Source organism: Ciconia boyciana, chromosome 4 (genome assembly GCF_034638445.1).
Source record: "Ciconia boyciana chromosome 4, ASM3463844v1, whole genome shotgun sequence".
In the NCBI taxonomy this organism is placed as follows: Eukaryota; Metazoa; Chordata; class Aves; order Ciconiiformes; family Ciconiidae; genus Ciconia; species Ciconia boyciana.
In genome coordinates this window covers 53,504,644-53,524,523 of record NC_132937.1, presented here as the reverse complement: position 1 = coordinate 53,524,523, position 19,880 = coordinate 53,504,644, and the positions used below count along the sequence as shown (strand labels likewise).

Genomic DNA, 19,880 nt, shown 5'->3' with positions numbered 1-19,880 from the left:
ATTCAGAAACCTGGGTCTTTCATTTTTTCAGGTGGGTTGGTCCAGAGGGATACAAACTCCTAAGATGTGAAGAAGCAACAATAATTTGTTAGTACTGCCAGAGAAATCTTAGTGGAAACAACTGACTAAAACTCTATACCATTTTCCCAAGGAAAGTGAGGGCTTGCAGCTTGGTGTTAGCTGACAAAGAACTGAGACTACTAATGAAAAAAACCCACACTGGAAATAACTTTATTGTATTGAGTTTTTAAAATACAATTAAACACATTGTACACAATACACTCCAACTCAGAAGAAAATACAGCTTTTCCCAAGAGTATTACTCTACATTGAATATTTTTTTTCTACAATCATTCATTTTCTCATTTTTTCCAACATAAAGAAAACATATCATTTTATGTAGCATATATCATAAAGCTGGGACTTACAAAGAAGCTAAAAGAAATTAGGTATTCAATATCCCAATGATATTCCCAGTTCCTTTATAAATCCTCCTTCTACTGTTCTGACTAGTACAACCAGGAGTTACTTAGCTGCTTTTTGTAGTTTATGAATTGTACAGATGCGTATCGGTCGCATCAAAAACATCCTCTCTCTACAAAGCCTGCACTGGTGTTCACTGCTAATGCATTTAAAGGAAAATAATTTTTAACTTTGCATTGATTTGCAGCAATTTTTGTCTTCAGGAATCAAACACCACACTCCTTTCTAAATAGGAATGTAATTAATTCCTCTTGTTCAACAATTAATTAGTTCACAGTTTCTACTTATGTATTGAACATGCATATTGACAGTTCTTTATGTGAAGAGGAAAGACATGAGGAAACAGCACACATATTTTAGTCACACTTTGCAAAGATAAGTCTTAGCAACATCATACGGTGTGTTTCATGAGAGAACTGTACTCTTCTACCAGTTTCTTCTTCTCATTTAATTTTTCCAGTACGGCATCCATTAAGTATGAAGCAAAAGGAAACTGAAAAAGAAACACAGTAAGAAAAATGATCATTGAACTTTATTTTCTTAATGTGAAAAACATTTATTAAATATCTTCAAACCATTAGATTTCACTTAGTTCTGACAACTACCACACATGCACACATCTGATCTTTAAAGTTCACCCACCTGGTTAGTGTCTGAAAATTTGCTCTCTATCATAAAAATGGTAAAAGAACAGAGTAAAATGAAAGAAGATAAACGCCTTATTGAACAATTCATGCTTTACTGACCATGTTAATGATGTAAACTGCAGTACCAGCATCTCTGTCATTTATCTTCAATCAGCTGATCAATAAGAGGTTACAGTCAACTCTAGGGCACGCAGAAATGGTAGTGTATGTTCACTACTCCCAGGAGGATGAGACAGAACTACCAGTACAGCTCTCAATGCTGTGGCAACTGCCTTAGACTCACATGTGAGAACTTGTAAATAAAAAAACCCAAAGCAATACAAAACCCCAAACCCCAAAAGCTCCAATTGCATTGATTGGGATATTACACAAACATCTGCTCCTCTAAAACACAATACCAAAAATTTGTATTTATGTATTTACAGAGAAAAGTGAAAACCTCTTTTATATCTCCTCTGATATAAAAGATGTATTTACACAACTGATGCCTTCAAAGAAAGATATTTGGTATATTTTTCAGTGTCATTGCTGTAATGCTTAAAGAGGTTTTCTTTCACAGTCTTGGTGCATCAGTGCACTGTATGCTGGGAAGTACTTTTAGAGGTGGTACAAAACACTAGTCATTTCAGCTCCACCCAGAGAGTGGTCCGTGCTGTGCCAGAGGAGAGCCAAACAGTTTTCTTTCACCCTTGGAAAGTCTCTGTCAGCTTTCTTGAACTCCTGGTGAGACCAGCAGTGACCGAGGGGTCAGTCCCACACCAAAAGTAAGAGCTGACGCTCATAGCAGAAGGAGAGATAATTTTACCTTAATAGGCCCACCAGAAATAAACTAGGTAAAATATAGCAGGTGGTTAAGCAGGCCAATGACCAGCTTCCTCTGCTTTTCACAACTGTAGTTCAAGGCAATACTTTTGCATTTAGAACCACTCTCTCATTCCACACTCGAGTATTGCTGCTCTGATTTTATTTTCACTTCAATATTCCTTCTTAAAGAGAAAACTGTATGATACTTATACAAGATAGAGTACTGCCTGTTTCCTAGATATATGAAACAAAAAATATAAAACAAACAAACAAAAAACCCCAGACATAAAAGTATATCAAATACAAATGCTGGTGTAATGTCTGAACGGATATACAGATATGAATCTATATACTGATATTTATCATTACTAACAAGTCAGAAAAAAAATCTAAAATGGTAGCAGGGCAAATCTTGTTAATAGCAAGCATCTATCATGAAGTGACTGTAATGGCAATCCTACATGTTGCTCAACAGTCACTTTGCAGTTACAGAAAAAGGACGATAATACGCATTATTTCGCTATTCTACAGGAAAGGGGGTTTTGAAGGGCTAGTACTTGCTGGCCAGACATGTCTGCATCTGTCACAAATAACTTCTGTCTATGGTAAGAATTTTCTAGTAGTCATCTACACCTGTCAGCTTTCGCCTGTACGCTATTGTGACGACTTTGTGGGGAATAGAGGGATGCAATTCACTGAGCACAAATCTATTCAGAGTAATATAAGATATAATCTTATCTGAAATTGTGACACTTACTTGCTACTGTGCTTTAAAAACTGTGACCCCAGCATCCTGTTCACTCTAATTGCTCTCCTTCCTTGTCTAAATATGCTTTTTACAAGAACACTATACCATTACCTCAAAGTCTCTAATTCTTCTTGCCTAGCTTGACTACATTCATTTCTGATACATTTCACCTCCTTAATGTTGTGCCTGAGATGAATGGTTTCTTATTGATGTCTCTGGCTCATATCATTCTAGCTACATTTTACTTGCTGCTCACTACTCTCTGTGGCTTCCATGCCATAGCAAAGTGATCTTTCAAGAACTCTTTCCATTTAAATCATTCATTTAAATCAAGAGCATTTGAAAGTTGAACATTATGTCATTCTTTCAACATTTGTTCATTTCAGAGAAAGTGCTGTATGTTTTTATCTGGTTTTCTTTCCATACAGACACCCAGAACTGGATGATCTCCACAGTCTTCACCTTTAATAGAAGCCTGTCAGATTTACTTTTAATGATGGCTCTGTAACTATCCTGGGAAGCTTCCCTCTACATTTCTCCCCAGAACTTCATAACCGTTGAAGATGTCTGTACTCCAAAGTATTCATCCCAGCTTCCAAACGTGCCATATGCTTGGGGAAGGCTTTGGGAGTTCAATGAGTGCTAAGTGCACACCTAAGGAGGGAAAGCTTGTTTATACCACTGATAATTATATATTTTAATACAGAATTATACTTCCTTCAAATGTTTTCCAGTTATCTGTGCCACAACCAATTTATCTGAATACTAAGCATTAACAATAATAGCAATCCTAAATCAGTACATTATGGTAGGCTTTAGGAGAAGTAGTATTTAATTGACTTGTATAAATTCAGAAAATTTGACAGCACAAACTACGTGTAGATGTAAAGTTTGTTTTAAATTTACTTATCTTTACCAGAATTATAGATGTCTTCTTTGATACTAGAAAGCCATATGAATGAAATGCCATATTTCTTACACAACTTATCAGACAGATATCTTGGTGTATGGATAACTGTAAGGTAATATGATCCTAAAGAGTCAGGCATGCTGATAGTTATTTCTGTTTCTCTCACCTATTTATTCCGACCTTGAGTATACTTCTTTTGGAGATCCCTTCTGTAAAAAACAAACTAGTAATATTTATTGACCTTACACCTCACGACTGAGTCTCACTCAGCACAAGTGCATAAATATACACTGATCTGCCAGTGAAAAGACTCATAATGAGTGCAAGGCAAGGTCGTTATTCTAATGAGACATAGTGTCTCCATTCACAGGGCACAATGTTACTTGGCCTCTGCTTCACAAAGTCTAAAATGTGTTAACATAAAAATAAAGGTGTTTAGTTTCTGGAATACATGAATTAGTGGTTACACCTATTTTAAATCTCCCCATATGGATCCATCAGTATAATACCTTTGCCCAACAAAATTATCCAATCACACTGCAGAGCTGCCTCAAATTGAATTAAGTGAACCACAAAGAATAACCTGAAATAAAACTAAAGAAACTCAGATTATAATGACCAAAGCCTCCTAATTTCACTATAAACTAAAAGCCAAAGTTTACAAAAAAAATTAGAGAAATGCTTCACTTCACTATTGTTCTTTGTCCATTCTGCTTTGTAATGGCTGTATATACATGATTATATAAATATATATGTGCCTGTCTGTATTCTTATCCTGAGTAATCAAACCAATCTCTCCGTGTTTTCAGTCCAGGACAAGTGATGTAATGTGGTTTTGTTTCTGTGCATGAGATAAAACAGATTTATACCATAATGGATTGTCAGTGCACAGGACTGAGCTCTTCTTCTCATAATGACAAGAAAATCATGGTTACTTTCTGATGGTCTGATACCAATGTTAATGGTGCCCAGGATATGGTTCAGACTGCACTGGTACTGCTTTTCAAGGTGCAGGTACTCGAAACACCTGGTGAAGCTGGCAGTGGCGAGTGTGTGCATGTGTGTTTGTGCATGGGAGAATACAGCTGTGCTTGTGAGCAGAGGACAGGCAATGAGCAGAGACCTGTTCAAAGAGAAGACAGACACAGGCTGGAGGGAGACTAATGAAAGCAAAGCAGGCAACTTCCAACCCAAGAAATTTGAAAGGAAACAACCATAGCTGTTAGTGCACATTCCCAGGTGACACCAGAAGAAATCTATATTTAGAATCCGGTGGTTGGGGAAAATCCCTACCAATGAAGAGTGAATATACTGTTCCAAACCCTGTTCTAGAGATGGATTATACACATACCTACAGAGAGCCTACAGAACAGACGGGAGGGAGTTTTTCTGGAAGTTTTCACCATTGGAATATGATTGTTAGATTCATAATGAGGTCAGGAGAGTAAAGATTTTATTAGGCAGCTTTGTTTATGTGAGATATGATATCCCGAGGAGTACATGAGGCGGGAGGGAAAGCAAGTGCTGCTGTGTATCTGATAAGTGACATGCTAAATCAATGCTGTCATTTGGTTCAGTGCTTGGAAGAGTTAGGCAGATGATTTGTGTTTTATTAAAAAATAGTTCTTGGAGACTTCAGGCAGTAATCTGGATTGGGCTAACACGCTGTACTCACATACAAAATTATTAATGGATTCTTCTGAGATACTGTTCCTTACAATCAGTCACAATGAATGAAAGCCTTGGGTGGTAGAAGAAATCTTGTCTAAGCTATGTGAAAAGAAGTCATCGTCTTGATTTAGCTATAAAAGTTTCCTATGATGGGAAAAAGCTAGAGAAGGTTGCTGGTTTGTTTTTGGTTTTTTTTTTTTTATGATTACAAAAAGAGAGTGCTACCATACTGTGCCAGGTTCAAATAATAAGACATACACACCCAGATGTGAGGGAGAAAGTAGGTAAAAGCCTCATCACTTGCCATGCAAGCTGTAAACACACATACGTAATGAGATAACCATACTTGTACCCTCCTCTCCCAAATACCATGAACCACTGAAAATTCAGTGGTCTATAATGTGATACGTCTCCCAGCTTCTCTCTTCTATGCCCAATCACTATGCATAATCAGTCTGATGTCTCTATACGTGACTCAGATACCCCTGTGCAGGTAGGAGATGTCTGCATGTGCTCCTGTGAAGCCTCTCCACATACAGGTTCTTCAGAGGCAAGAGAATCTTTTACCTTTTATCGTAATATCAGTTATTAAGATGTTTCATTTTTATACTTCAGTGAGAACACTCTAGTCATTGGGTGTTAATGTACAAATACAAGAAGGCAACTGAAAAAACACTTGTTGGTCATTCAAGACGTAGGTTTAGACAATAAGTGATTTTTACCAGCTCTGTAGAATTCAGAACATGACTGTACTTTTCAATTATGTGATTCTTATTTACATTATAACGTCTTAATGCAGAGATGTCTCTATCAAATTGTAAGCTTCTTAGCAGTGGTGTAGTTTCTTCACATGTGTTTCTATAGTAGTTGATAAAATAAGGACACACAAACTCTGACTGGGGTCTGTGAACTTCAGGAATGCAAAAATATTTATCACTGAAATATTAACATTCTTGTAAAGCTGACAGAAATTAGACCTTTTCAAGTCATAAGAGTATGGAAAATAAAGGTACAGATGAAGCGTAAAACAGAGGTGTGCTATCCTTTATCATTACACTTTAGGGGAATCTATAAAATGACAGTAAAAAGCAACTAGTGCTTCCCTCAGTCCCCCCCAAAATTCTAATGCAGCAGTAAAATGGCGTATGTCAGTAATAAAAATAAAATGTCTATGACATTTTAAATGTTATCGTACTGTCACAGTGGAATAAAATTAGCTTGAAGAATGATCTAAAGGGATATGGTGCAGTTCATTATGTATAACAGCAACAGCAGCAGTTTCCCAGTGTTCATAAAGGTTTCTCCATTAAATTTACCTCCAGTCAATAATTAGGAGTCCACAAATAAACCTAGGCAATTAAATCAATACTGCTGGGCAATTATGTTCCAAAGTCCTGGCTCAATGGCACAAAAAGACACTATATCAAACTGCAATATTAAGTGATCTGATGCAATTTTCAACTGAACATTTTCTCAGAATAACAGAAAAGGGCAAGCCTACATCTTTGTTCAAGATGCAAACAGGTACACAGTTTGCCAACCCGAATCATTAAGTGAGCAGTCTGTTATGAGCAAAGTCCTGACAGAAAGCTTTCATTTCACCATAAGCTTTAGTTTTCTGATCAGAAATATTACCAATGCCTACTAAAGGAAACCACAACCAAACTCTCTACAAGCTAAGAGTCAAGCATTTTAAAGGGCATAGAGCTCTTCCGTGAGCTGTTCCCAAATAGAGACCAAGAAATCTTAGCAATTTCCATCCATGTGACTTAGCATGGGCAGAAATGAAAAGCAGAGCTGGCTGCTCCCAAAAAGCACTAATCTCCTTGTGATTCTAAAGACAGTCAGCTTGCCAAGAATTACTTTTACCTTCAGAGCTCCTCCTGAGGAACCCCACAAGATGGAGCAAAAATCACTGAAAACCACTATTAGCTTGTACACAAATTGATATGGCTAAGAGCAAAGAGCTCCTCTATCCTTAGCTAACATTTGCAATCCTAATATAGCTGGTTACATAGTCAACAACCCCCTCACTCTCCGTGCCCTGGTTTTTGCTGTCTGTCTACATCAGACAAAGAGAAGTGATAAAATTCTGTTTAGGATTTTTTAACAATCTGTCAAAGGATGATAACAAAAAATAGATTAAGAATTCTCGTATCCCATGAATCTGATTCCTATTTTGGAGTCCATAATATGGACAGAATCTTGAAATTTATAGATTAAAAAAAATATTCTTAAAATGAAGGCAATTTAGTGAATGGAAATATTTGTGTTTTTACTACTGAGTTCCATGTAACACTACGAGGTTAAATTAAAATGCCAGTACTTCTGACAAAGCCAGCAAAAGAAAACTGATATTTCCATCTCCTCCACTGCAGCAATTAAGCAGTCTTAATGGTATTAAGTTTTGATAATGAAGGAGGGAAAAACTGTCATTTCTTAAAAATCTGGTCATAGGACAATCTAGACACAAATGCTATTAATGATGAAATATGTAAGTGTGAATGTGATTGTTCTCTTGAAATGGCTTTCAAAATATTTTCAATCATTCACACTCTTAACAGAAATGAACTACATCACTAATGGACCCATGCTAGTGAATATGCATTAGGAACATTGCATTTATAAATCAAATTTTATTTCTTTTCAGACATCAGCTACCCATCATCTGAATAAAGGAGACAACTAAAATATAATGGAAAAGTTTCAAGAGTCAGTGTATATTGTCAGTGATGTCCAAACAAAAGCTGACTATGGCTAGAAAAGCAGGGCTCTCACCTGCCAATAAACTGCCCTTGATCACTTACAAGAGGGGAGCATCCCAGCAGACTCTGTGTGTATTAAAAAAAAGACTTGAAAGAGAAGAAAAAGTATCACACAGGTCACAGCGGCAGTCTCAATGGACCCCTCAGGGATTTCTGCTAGTCTCAGCCTTGTCATCCTCTATGCAGCTTTCCTCTCTGCCCAGAAAATGTCGATAGGAAAATGTTTGAGGGGCCTCTGGTGGAAATTTTTTCATTCTTTCTGCATTGACAGGATGCCAAATCAATATTTACTTCCCACTAACAAGCTGCTCGAGGTCTCAGTAGAAAATATTGTAGAGAATGCGGGAAGACACGATAATAAACAGCTGTCTGGCTATGAGGAAAACATGAATTGACTGGAAACAGGTCCACAGTAAAAGGTCACTGAAACCCATGAACTCCTCAGGTGTCCATATCAACTACTAACTTTAAAGGCACATAATAAAAAATCTCTTTTTTCTAAGAGGTATGAGAGAATGGATCCTTTTCACTCTAGCAAGCGTTACACACTGTCTCGATAATTCAATTAACACATTTGCCAAGATCTGTGTTGGTTTTCTCCAGCATTGTTTCACTGGTTTCAGCTGTTAAGTTAGCTATCACAAATCCTTGGTTAACACCTCTCAGTTTTATCTAGTGACTCTTATTTTAAGAGAAATAAAAAGGAAATGCTACAAAACAAGGATTTTACATTGCCTTATCACAGTATAGTTTGGGACCATCAATGGCAACATAATTACAAATGCAACAGATTACTTACAACCTAAAAACACTTAGCTACTCAGAGTAGAAAGTTATAATTCATTAAGAGAAGATATAAATTTAGCACCTGTGCTTCAAGAAGTTTCTGTATATACTGCAGCCATTCTTTATCTTTTTCAAATTCCATTTTTGTCTTTGCTGTTTCCTAAAAATATAAAAATATAACAGACACAATATTTTGACACCACCTGAGAAGAACATAATGAACAATAAAGGAAATGTATAACTGGATATACATTAAATAAACAGCATGTGGAAGTGGGAAATATGCTTGCAAAACTAGTTATCTGAAGCATATCCACCAAGTATGAGGGCTCTGTTAAATTTATAAACCTATCCTTGTCCGTGATTGTCCCTAGAAACGTGCACGGCATGTTCTTTTCACATGAATATACAGGTGTATGTGTGATCTATGTGTAAATTTTATGAGTTCCATGTAAAGGTTTGTGAGTCTACACACTGATAAATGGAATATGTATCTAAAATTTGTGTAGTGTAAATTCATCACCTGTATTTTAAATTTGGTTTCTATTTACAGTTAAGTATATTTGTGTGTTTTACACATATATTCACAACAGCAATTAAAACAAAATATATAGGATGTAGAAATTACTTTGAGAATGAGGTAAGCATAGAACAATTCTGTCAGAGTAAATCGCTTTACAGGGGGGTATAAATGTCAGTGAACAGGGCAGGGATTGGCCCATTTATTTGTATTCATGAATGTAATCCATATCAGTGCATAAACATACAATGCACCTTTATTTAACCAACGTGAAAACTCTCTTTTGTGACTTCTGTAATATAAAGCTCCAATAAGGCTAACCCTAAGTCATCACCAGAGTACTGTTACAGCCCAATAATGACCAACTCCTATACACTCTTATTAAAGTAAGTGTAAGCTTTTTTATGTGTTATTTGATCAGGCCTAAATAAATCTGGGTAAGAAATCCTAATACTGTATCTATTTAATAGAGGGTGATTTGATGAAACACTATCAAATATTTCATAGTAAAATGTATGATAGAATCAACAAAAAAAGGCAGTGATTTCCCCCAGAAACCATCCGTCTACTAGAAATACCTTTAATAGGTATCACAACTCAAGAAAGGAAGCATCAACGGAATCAATCTGGCACAGCAAGACACATTCTAATTTTGTTTTCATTAATGCAGAAGTCTATTTAAAATGTATAACCCTGCCAAATAGTCTCATGAAAAAGGAAACTACTAAGGATTTTCAAATAATGTCTCTACATGTACCTGCTCAAAACAGTATATTTATATTCTATTTAGCATGCCCAAAGTCTTGCCACCTTATGAGTCTCTAACCTGACCTTTTTATTTAAATCCAAACGTTCTATTATTTTTTGTGCTGGATGCTGCACGATGAAATTCCAGCCTTTACCTGGAAATCCTTTTCCTCAAGAATGGAAATATACAGCATCTTCTGATCTAGCCCCTTTTTACTTAAGGGGGGTCCTTAAAATAACTTACCTCATCATCTTCTACTTCTAATATCTCCTCAAGATCAGTTGTTGAAACATTAAGGATAGACGCTGCCAACTGAACAGACTCTTGGGAAAGACCTTTTTTGCACGCTCTCACTTCTCCCATTTTTTTTGCCTGTTTGATTTTTGTTCTCAGCTCTTGTACGCTGTGCTGTAACTCTCTGGTTAGAGCCTGAAAAATGCAAGCAAAAAATACTCCATTGCAATTTTTCTTAAAGTGCAAACACTATGGAAAAAACAGTATAATTTAGACTGAGCTCCTTTAGATGGGAATTATCTTCATTCTGTGTTATTGGTTCAATAGGATACATGCTGTAATATTAAATAACATGGTATTTAGAACACAAAATACGAATTAATACATTAAAACAGAAAATGTTCTTAAATACAGGTAATTTTTTAAATGTCTTTAGCAAAATAACTATATTCATACTGCCCTCAGTAGTAAGACAAAGCAGCTTCTGCAGAATCAATTAAAAATCCTTTCCTGATCCCGTCTACTAGAAATGTTCTTGAAATAACAACAGTGTGTCAGGCTTTACTGTGGTCAAACAGAGATCTTTTTAAAGCCTATTCATACCTTTACTGCATGAAGAAACACCAGCATACCTCTTTATTCAAAACCTGAAATTTTGGTTCCCATCAAGACAGGGCAATTCAAAACTGTCCTGGCTGCTGATTCTTCCCGATATAATTTCTACAATCTAAATCATCATAGTAGTTGTTACCCATTGTTGATAAGCACCATACCCTTGGAGCACACAAGTCCACCATATTATTATTCAAGGCTTGCACAGGAAGGGTTGTATTCTCTAAGCAGCTGGCCCATACAGAAGGCCTAGCCAGGCCAGGCAGTCTCTTTGCAAGGGTGCTCTTAGCAGGTAGTAGGTGTTTTAAACAGATACCAGCTCAGGCGGCAGGAGGAAAATCAGGTGCCAGACCAGAACCACTGCAATTGTTCTTTAACCCTGGCTTTGACAAGGTCTGAAGCAGGGGTGCCAAGAGAAGCCTCAATTTTAGATCCCATTTCTGCTGTTGAGGACTTTTAGTTAGTTTTAAGCAAGAACTAGAACTAGGATGTCTCCTGCTGCTAATGCTGAATAATTAAACTGCCTTTATTATCATTACTACTATTACTAGTGACTAATAAAGACAATAATAATAAAGGACAATTTTTTCTACGATCATTTCTGAAATGTGGTATACACACTAAGCCAGAAAGATGCTTGCAGCTTAAAAAAAATCCAGAAAAAGAGAAGCATACTATTAAAAGAAAACTGTTCGAAAGGTTTAAATGATAGGAAAGGAGAACCATTATCTGGAGTGGAAAAAAAGGACTACCAGGATTTAGTAAAGCTGATGTAAAAACGCAGGAAAAGTAAAAAATGGAGAGATGACTAGGCAAAAAATTGCACTTGCAGTTAACAGGAAAGAAGAAACCCAGCAGGGGTGAGACCACTCTCCTTTGTTTATTTAAAACTAGAATAAAAGAAACAGTATGAAACATTCTGCTGAAAAGACTTGGTTGACCTGAATGAAAGCTGAATGGAATCCCAACCTGATTTTGGTCTTTGTTCCCCAACACCACACAAGTACTGAGCTTGAATAATACCTTCCACAGCTGAACATGAGCCAAACTGCACAACAAAGAACTGATGGTTCAAGTTCCTACCTCTCCTATTCCTAAAGTTCTCTGATTCAGTGAAATAACACTAAGCATCAGTATAAATCATTGGTTGTATAACTTATTTTGTTTCAATATTTATGCAAGTATGACAAAAGCATTTTGTCAAAAGCAGAGCAAGACAATTTTATTTAAAAATTGTTGGCTGGGAGACAAGAGCATTAACTCATTTTCAGAAGATCCTCCTAGCGTATTCAACTTCCATGACTCAAGCAGAACTGTGATTGTCAACACAGACACCTTGGCTGAGTTTAAAATGAGAGAATAAGGGTTTTTTTCGATCGTCGTATGTGGGGCTCGTCTTATTAAACTATCTCTCACCAGTAGCTGATAAATTCCTGAAAATTCTTTTTCTGAAGAATGCCTTCATCTTATAGAAACTGACTGCAGAATTATGAAGGCTGTTTATTGGCATTTGGGGTAAAGTGCTCCACAGCCTCTAGTGTATTCAAAATACAGTCATTAGAGAGCATTTGCTGATATATTTCAAAGAAAGCACAACAGATTCACCCGCTTCCAAAATTTGTTTATTTTTCTACCACTTCCCACATTAACATTTTTCTGTATTTAGCTAAAATTTATTTATTAAAAACAAAATTACCCTGCCACAAATTTGGGGAGGGAGGTACAATGAAATTTGTCCCATTTTCTGATTCAAGTGTGGGTCCTTCTATCCACAGTATTTCCAACAAAATATCTTGTACATAGACAGAGCTGGGAGGAATGAAGAAACTTGAAATGTTATAGGCAGGGAGTCAGGGCAACTTAGGCCAAGCTCATAGATGGAAATAGACTAAGAGAACCCCAAGTAGAAAAGCACACACTATAAAAAAAATTACAGATAAATCACCACATGTTTTTGTAGCATTTGAAATGGCCCAACAGTAAATTGGCTCCTGTGACATGTAGGAGACATATCTGACAAAGGAAAAATAAGCTCAACTGTACTTCTTCAATCAAATTGAATCAGCTTCCCAAATTTTAAAAGTAAGGACATCTCTCTCAGACATAGGTGATCAGGTAAGAAGATGCACATTTGTATAGTGGTGCAAAGAGGAAATGTAAATTAAAGGAGTAAAATATCAAGGAAATTAACTGCAAGGCCACATGGAAAGACTACAAATAATGATAAATAGCCAAGCACAGACAAACAAAAAGCATGATAATAAACAAAGTTAAACATTCACTTGAACATCTCAGACAACATAACCATTGCCAGACAATAGTCTTATGATATTATTAGATAAACTTCATTGGTGTATCCAAACTCCAAAAGAGGTTCATGATGAATGAACAAACTGATAGCAATAGCAACAGTGGAAACCAGAAACTGCAACTCCACTGTGCTTGTCTTTTAGTTCAGAGTTCCAGAAAGGAAGGTACCAGAAAGACCCTGAAGAGTCTATAGCAGCAATATAAAAAAAAGAAAGGAAAAAAAAAAAAAAAGAAAGAAAAAGGAAGTTTAAACAAAAATCAAGGAAGGAGAAAATTACAACTAATAGGTTTTGATATGCAAGCATACACATGTATAATCACAGTAGATCATACATACAGAGGACTTGCACTTCAATTCCTCTTTTCCCTGAGCAGTTCTAATACACTAAAGCATGGGCTTTCACCATATGTGAAAAATAAGGCTACTTTATGGACTTTCAAATTGGAATCTCAGAAGCCAGCTGTTTTTGAACCTGCCTTCTTCACATTATTAAGTTGTAATAATAATGTTTTGATATATATTTGTCACTGGATAAGTGCCTTAAAAAATTATAGCCTCCCTATGATTTTAAGTTGCTTTTTCTGTTGATATATCCTCATCTGTCACATACCAATATATTCATGTGCTAAATTGTTTACTTATTAGTGATTTCATTTATATGTCACTTCATGCTCTACTACAGAAATGTTCAATGTCAAAGTCACACAGGTCTTTAACTGAGTTATGAAGAACCATTTCCAAACTGAAAATGACAAAAAACTAAGAGTTAACCAACACAGATTTTGTTGGTGAGTGTACGGAAGCCAGTATAATATTGTTCTTTGATTAAGAAATTGATCCAATGCATTCTGGAACTAAGTGTAGGATTTTAAACTAGAACATTTTCCACTGTGTATTTCAGAATTGCTTGTTTCTAAACTTATAAGCATACATAGGTGATACAAACTGCCTGCAATGAAATCAATGCAGAATATGACTCCAGTACTGTATTGATGTATGATAATAATGCCTTTATTAGTACTACTAATACTAGGATTTGATCTTTTCTCTTTGTTTTTCTTTGGTGTCAAATCTAGGGGATATTTTGTTAGTAAAGCCATTTTCCCAACTTAGATGTTACCGACAGAGTTATTCCTGTGGGACACACTTAGCTGCTACCAGCCAACTAGAAGAAGAATTCCTAATTAATTCCTGAAAACAAATCTACAACATATCTTGTCGGACCAGTGCAATCGCTACTGGTCCAATTAGAAAAAAAACAAGCTTAAAATTCCAACAACATGAGCTTAAAGTACCCAGCTCTTTTTAATCAGTAGCAATTGTTGCATTATCAATCAACTCCATATGGTTACATAGTATATATTACATCTACTGGATTGCATACCATTCTAAAATATCTCCCTTATAAGCCTTTTTACTTTATTTTCACAACCCAAAATATTCATTCTTAAGGTAATAGTTTTCAATTTTGGTCTCAGCATGCAATCACTTTTTAGCATTTTATCTTTTGCCAGTTTTGAGATGTGTAAAGACAAAGGTCTTTTTTCATTTAAAAGGTCATATTGAATTAAACATTCAAAGAAGCTATGGTGATACACAGACCCTGACAACACACTATTAATAAGGTCTTTACATCCCCAAAAGCTCTGACACTAGTTGATCCTGGAATTGACACAAATTGATCAATGGCCCCAAGTAATGCCATATGACCAAGTCAATGCCTAAAATTATTCCCGTAATTACCATGTTAATTTACACACTCTATTGTTATTGTTTGTACTCCAATAAAACTTAATGGCCCCAAGACAGACCAAAGTCTGATGCTAGCACTGTAGCTATGTACAGCTAGATTTCAGTCTTGCACTGGTGCAGAACTCATGGCAGAAGCCATGGCTCACATTAGCTATAGAAAATTTTAAGCTTTACTGGGCTTTGTACAATAGTAATAATGTTGTGCTGGGTCTGGCTGGGATGGAGTTAATTGTATTCTAGCAGCTCCTATGGTGCAGTGGTTTGGATTTGTTGATAACAAAACAGTGTTGATAACAAACCAGCTATTACTGAGCAGTGCTTGCACAGCATTAAGGCCTTCTCTGTTTCCCACCCTGCCCCCTCAGTGAGTAGACTGGGGTGCACAAGAAGTAGGGAGGGGACACACTTGGGACAGATGACCTGAATTGACCAAAGGGACATTTCATACCATATAATGTCTTGCTCAACAATAAAAACTGAGGGGGATGTGGTATTGGTCTGTCAGGTAGCCACTGCTCAGAGACTGGCTGGGCATTGGTCTACATCCCTTGGGGCTTTTTCCCCCTCTTCACTTATTAAACTGCCCTTACCTCAATGCACGAGTTTTCTTGCTTTTGCTCTTCCTATTCTCTCCCCAGTCTTGCTGGGGGCAGGGAGTAATCAAGCAACTATGTGGTGTTTAGCTGCTGGCTAGGGTCAACCAACCACAAATGTATAGAACAGTATAACATACAGAACAATTCTATACATAGTTATTTTGTGTGTAGTTCAATATGAAAGTATCTTTAGATACGAGTAATGTGTTCTTAGAAACTCACTTGTTTTGTAGATTGGGATGGTGTAAGGGTGTGACTCAGAGCATTACACCAAAAATGAAATGGAAAATCTTTTCTGAAACAAGGTTAGTTTCCTAAAGAAACAAAAGTATTGTGAAGATGTTGCAGCTGTCTGTGGAAAGCAAGATCTAAATCTCACAGAACTGAACACTGAGTTTAAAGAACTTCTCTACTTTTGTGGCAGAACAATTATTGCTGGCCTAAGGTTAGGGCAGATCCTAGTGCTGTAAAAGGTTGAGAGAGCATTACTACCCCAAATAGCGCACAATCAACAAGACAAAACAGAATGAATGGACAACGTGACACAAAGAGATGATGTCATGCACTGTTTCAGCAGCTAAAACAAGCATTCAAGTTTCTTCAATGAAAGTACAGTTATTTGGTCCTTACTGCCTCTCTAAAAATTCCTTTTAAAATACTTTCAGTAATAATGTTTAAACTGATCTCACAGCATGATTGCTGTATGTCAGAGAAAAGAAACACTCTTCTACAGTAATTTAATTTTTTTATATATATTACTTAAGTTACCTCAACTAGCTCCTTCACTTGAACACATACACCTTCTAGGCATAACTTTTTTTCGATCAGGAAAGGGACAAGAGTGTAGACAAGAAATAAAGACAAGACAGACCACTGCAATAGATTTGTCTGGCCAAGGGCTCTAACATGTAGCATTCTGACGCATGGGAATGAGTCAGCCTCAGGAGGTTAACTTAATTCTTATGATCCCCAGAGATCACATGTGATTTCAGAGACTCCAGCAGAGGCCCTGAAAGTAGAGTGTAAATGTGGAGAGGAGATACAGACCAGTCTTACCTGCTTCCATTCTGCTTTAGTTCTAAAATTTATGAACATATATGTTCAAGCTATGTGGCTCAGCTCTTGGATTTATTTGTACATATTCAGAGGAATTAAGATAGGCTTTTATGATCTTTTCCAGTAAGAATAAAGTAAACAAACAAGCTGTAGCATGCATTAAAACCCAAACAAAACAAAAAGATACACTCAAGGGAATATCAGATTGAGAATATTATCTAAAAGCTAGCAGAGCTGCAAAGTTTCAAGGGCTAATTCAGTAAAGAGCTGAAAGGAAGAAATACATCCAGTAAAGCTGGGTATCAGATTGGTATATATGATTTAAAATAAACAATCTTATGTTGACTGGCACTCAGAATAGTGCTCACAACTTCACAGAGATCAGTGGAAGATGAAAGCACACACTGCCTGGAAGAAATGCCTCACCTGATGACCTGTAAGAATTCCATTTTACATAAAGACTGAGAAATTGCAATATGTGTGTACAAAATAATGTGGTACTGCAGTTGCATCTTACAACCTAATTTTCCACATCCATTAATACAAGGAAATCTGAACACACATGACCATAACTAAGGATCTAACAGACAAGATCTGAAAAATTAATTTAAGGAATTTAAAATATTACCAGCCTCTTCTACCCTTGTGCCAAAAGCTATGTCCAGTTTGCAGTCCAACATCCTAGCCCAACCCTGCCTTCTTCACGGCTCTAAGCTATGGATGACAGACTATGAACTAGAAAAGGTGAATTCAGTAATATCCCAAACCCAATTATGGTAAGAATGTCTGGAAAAGTGTAGACAGATTTGCACAGTATTGTTTTTCAACTACTAAAGCTAAACCCACCCCAGCTTTCCTGACAAAGCCCTTGACTCACACAGTATAAAAGGGGCCTCAGGATTTCAGTATTTGAACACAAAACTCAGCTTCCTGGCATTTAGAACTGCAGATCCAAAACCCATTTAAAATGCAATAAGGAAGTGTAATGTAAGCTAGGCCCAATAAAACAGATTTCTTCATAAACATTTATTTTCAAGTACAAAATTGAGAATGTTCTTTTGACTGCATTTTCTTAACCAGCTCCAGGTTTGGAAAACTATAGGGAAGAATATTAAAAATATTTCACCTATATTTGACATTTATAAGAAAAGGAAATTGAATACATTGTGCTATGTCCTAAAAGATAGTTCAATTTATTTACAAATTAATAGAAAAGTGACTTAAGTCACGACCAGTTTTTAATTTCAGATTGTTTTCAAAACAAAACGTATTTAAACAAAGATGCAGCAATGGACTCATTCTGGCCAGTTACAATGTAGTTTATATTTCTGTGGAGAAGTACACAATATATACTTAAGAGTATACTTATGTGTTTTAAAATTCCCTTTGTGATTCAAAATTAGAGTTCTTTGTATTACTGGTCAGCTTTTTTTTCTTTTTCTTTTCTAATCCTCTCTTGATAACTGTTTAGCTATCACACTTTCATTTATGCCTGAAATCTTGTCTTATAAATCTGTTTCCTTTCATAGCATTCTTTGTAACATGGCTTTAGGTAGAACGAAGCCCCTCTTATTGCATCAGCTGGGCACCTCATTTATAGAACATACAGCAGATACTTACTGATATGAGGGACCTTTGGTCATATATAATATTACAGGTTTACAATTATCTAATCTCTCCTGTACATTAAGCTTTACAACTGCCAAAAACTTAAGTTGTAGCCAAATGTTTTCAGACTGATGCTTTTTTTTTTTAAGTATCAGCAAACACGCCATAGTTTTCTTTGTACTGTTGCTAAATTTTCAACACAATTACCATATTTTGTGACCTATAATAGGGAAAAAATAACAGTTTTCTTTATAGCAGAGAATGAGTTGAAATATGTATAATCAGTGTGGGATGACAGGCAGAATATTTCTGTCAAAATATATTGGTTTCTAAAATTATATTTATGTGAAATGGGCAATAATAATAATTTAAAGTCCTATTTACTTCAGCATTTAAGTCCTACCTCATTTACATTAATTTTTTCCCTGCTGTAAATTCTTTGGTTTCAACAGAATTACCTCTGATTTACACAGGTGCTAGCAAAACTAGCACCATTCCTTTAAAACATCATATATTACAATTATTTGCACAGAGAAAAAAAAAAAAGGCACTGACAGAGATTAGAGCTTCACACACGTGTAGTAATAGATGCCTGGGATCCCAGAGTTTTTATTATCTGAACAGTTAGGTCAGACAAAGTCAGCACAGCTATACCGGACATGGCAAACAAAGAATATTCAGGGCAGACCAAGAAATACTGAGGTGAAGCAACACTCCAAAGGTCACCTAGCAGGTCAGTGACCAAGATGTGAAGAGCACCAGGATTTCCTCATACTCATTTCAGTGTCTGAGCTTATGCTATCTTTCTGCAGAAACACACGCAAAGCATAAAAACTATAAACCAGATGCCCTGTGTAAGACCACTGCACTGCTGAAACAAACGTGTTTGAAACCTAATTTAAGAGGTCAGCTCTGGCATTCCTCATACTCTTAAAAAAATTCCATAAATCTTATCAAGTGTGTTTTCTTAAAATACTGTCACTTGTTGTTTTTTATGATTCCACCCTCCTAGAGCTCTTCCCACCTCTCTGTAGGTCTTTCGGCATGTCCATTGGGGAATCTCCTCAACTCCCACCTTTCTAAATTACTATGGAGACGTTACAAGGCTCTGTATATGGGTGCTTTCTGTTCTCTCTGCTTCAGCTTGCTTTCTTAGTAATCTGATCAACATACATTGAACAATTGTTTCTACATGAACTCTTAAATAAATCATTACTGGAGACCTTTCTTCTCCTTTCCAAGTTTTGCTACTTTTCCTGTCATTTTGCCAAAAAGTTTTCCAATCGCTTCAAGCCCAGAGCCTTTACTATATCCTTTGTACTCGTGCATCCATCCCCCAAGTCTTCCAGTTAGCCCTTTCTCCCGTCAACATCATTTCTATCTTTTACACCCCAAACTGGCCATTACCATTAAACTAGGCATCTTTCTAACTATCTCCAGATTATGCACAGGGGTGAGTATCAGCTTTAAAAAGCAGTCTCTGCAAGCCATTTAAAGGAATCACAGGTAGATCTATATACCCTTCCAGGGAGTGCACTGCAGAGTCTCCAAGTAGCTCCCAGCTGAGCCTGTTGCAGTCTCATTCTCTGAAAAACTTAAGATTTTTTTTTTCCTGAGGCAGAAAAGGAA

General features: G+C 36.4%; 1 protein-coding gene across 6 annotated transcripts in view; it reads right to left on the bottom strand.

Annotated features, from left to right (window-relative positions):
* Window positions 1-228: 228 nt before the first annotated feature.
* CNTLN (centlein) overlaps window positions 229-19,880 on the bottom strand; it is a 199,375-nt gene continuing 179,723 nt past the window's right edge. For all 6 annotated transcript variants that reach the window (XM_072860344.1, XM_072860352.1, XM_072860350.1 and 3 more), the window contains 3 exons: window positions 10,326-10,511; window positions 8,897-8,974; window positions 229-976 (listed from right to left, as the gene is read on the bottom strand). In XM_072860344.1, coding sequence (XP_072716445.1) covers window positions 875-976; window positions 8,897-8,974; window positions 10,326-10,511 — 366 coding nt within the window. In that variant the 3' untranslated portion in view covers window positions 229-874. The remainder of the gene's footprint in view (window positions 977-8,896; window positions 8,975-10,325; window positions 10,512-19,880) is intronic.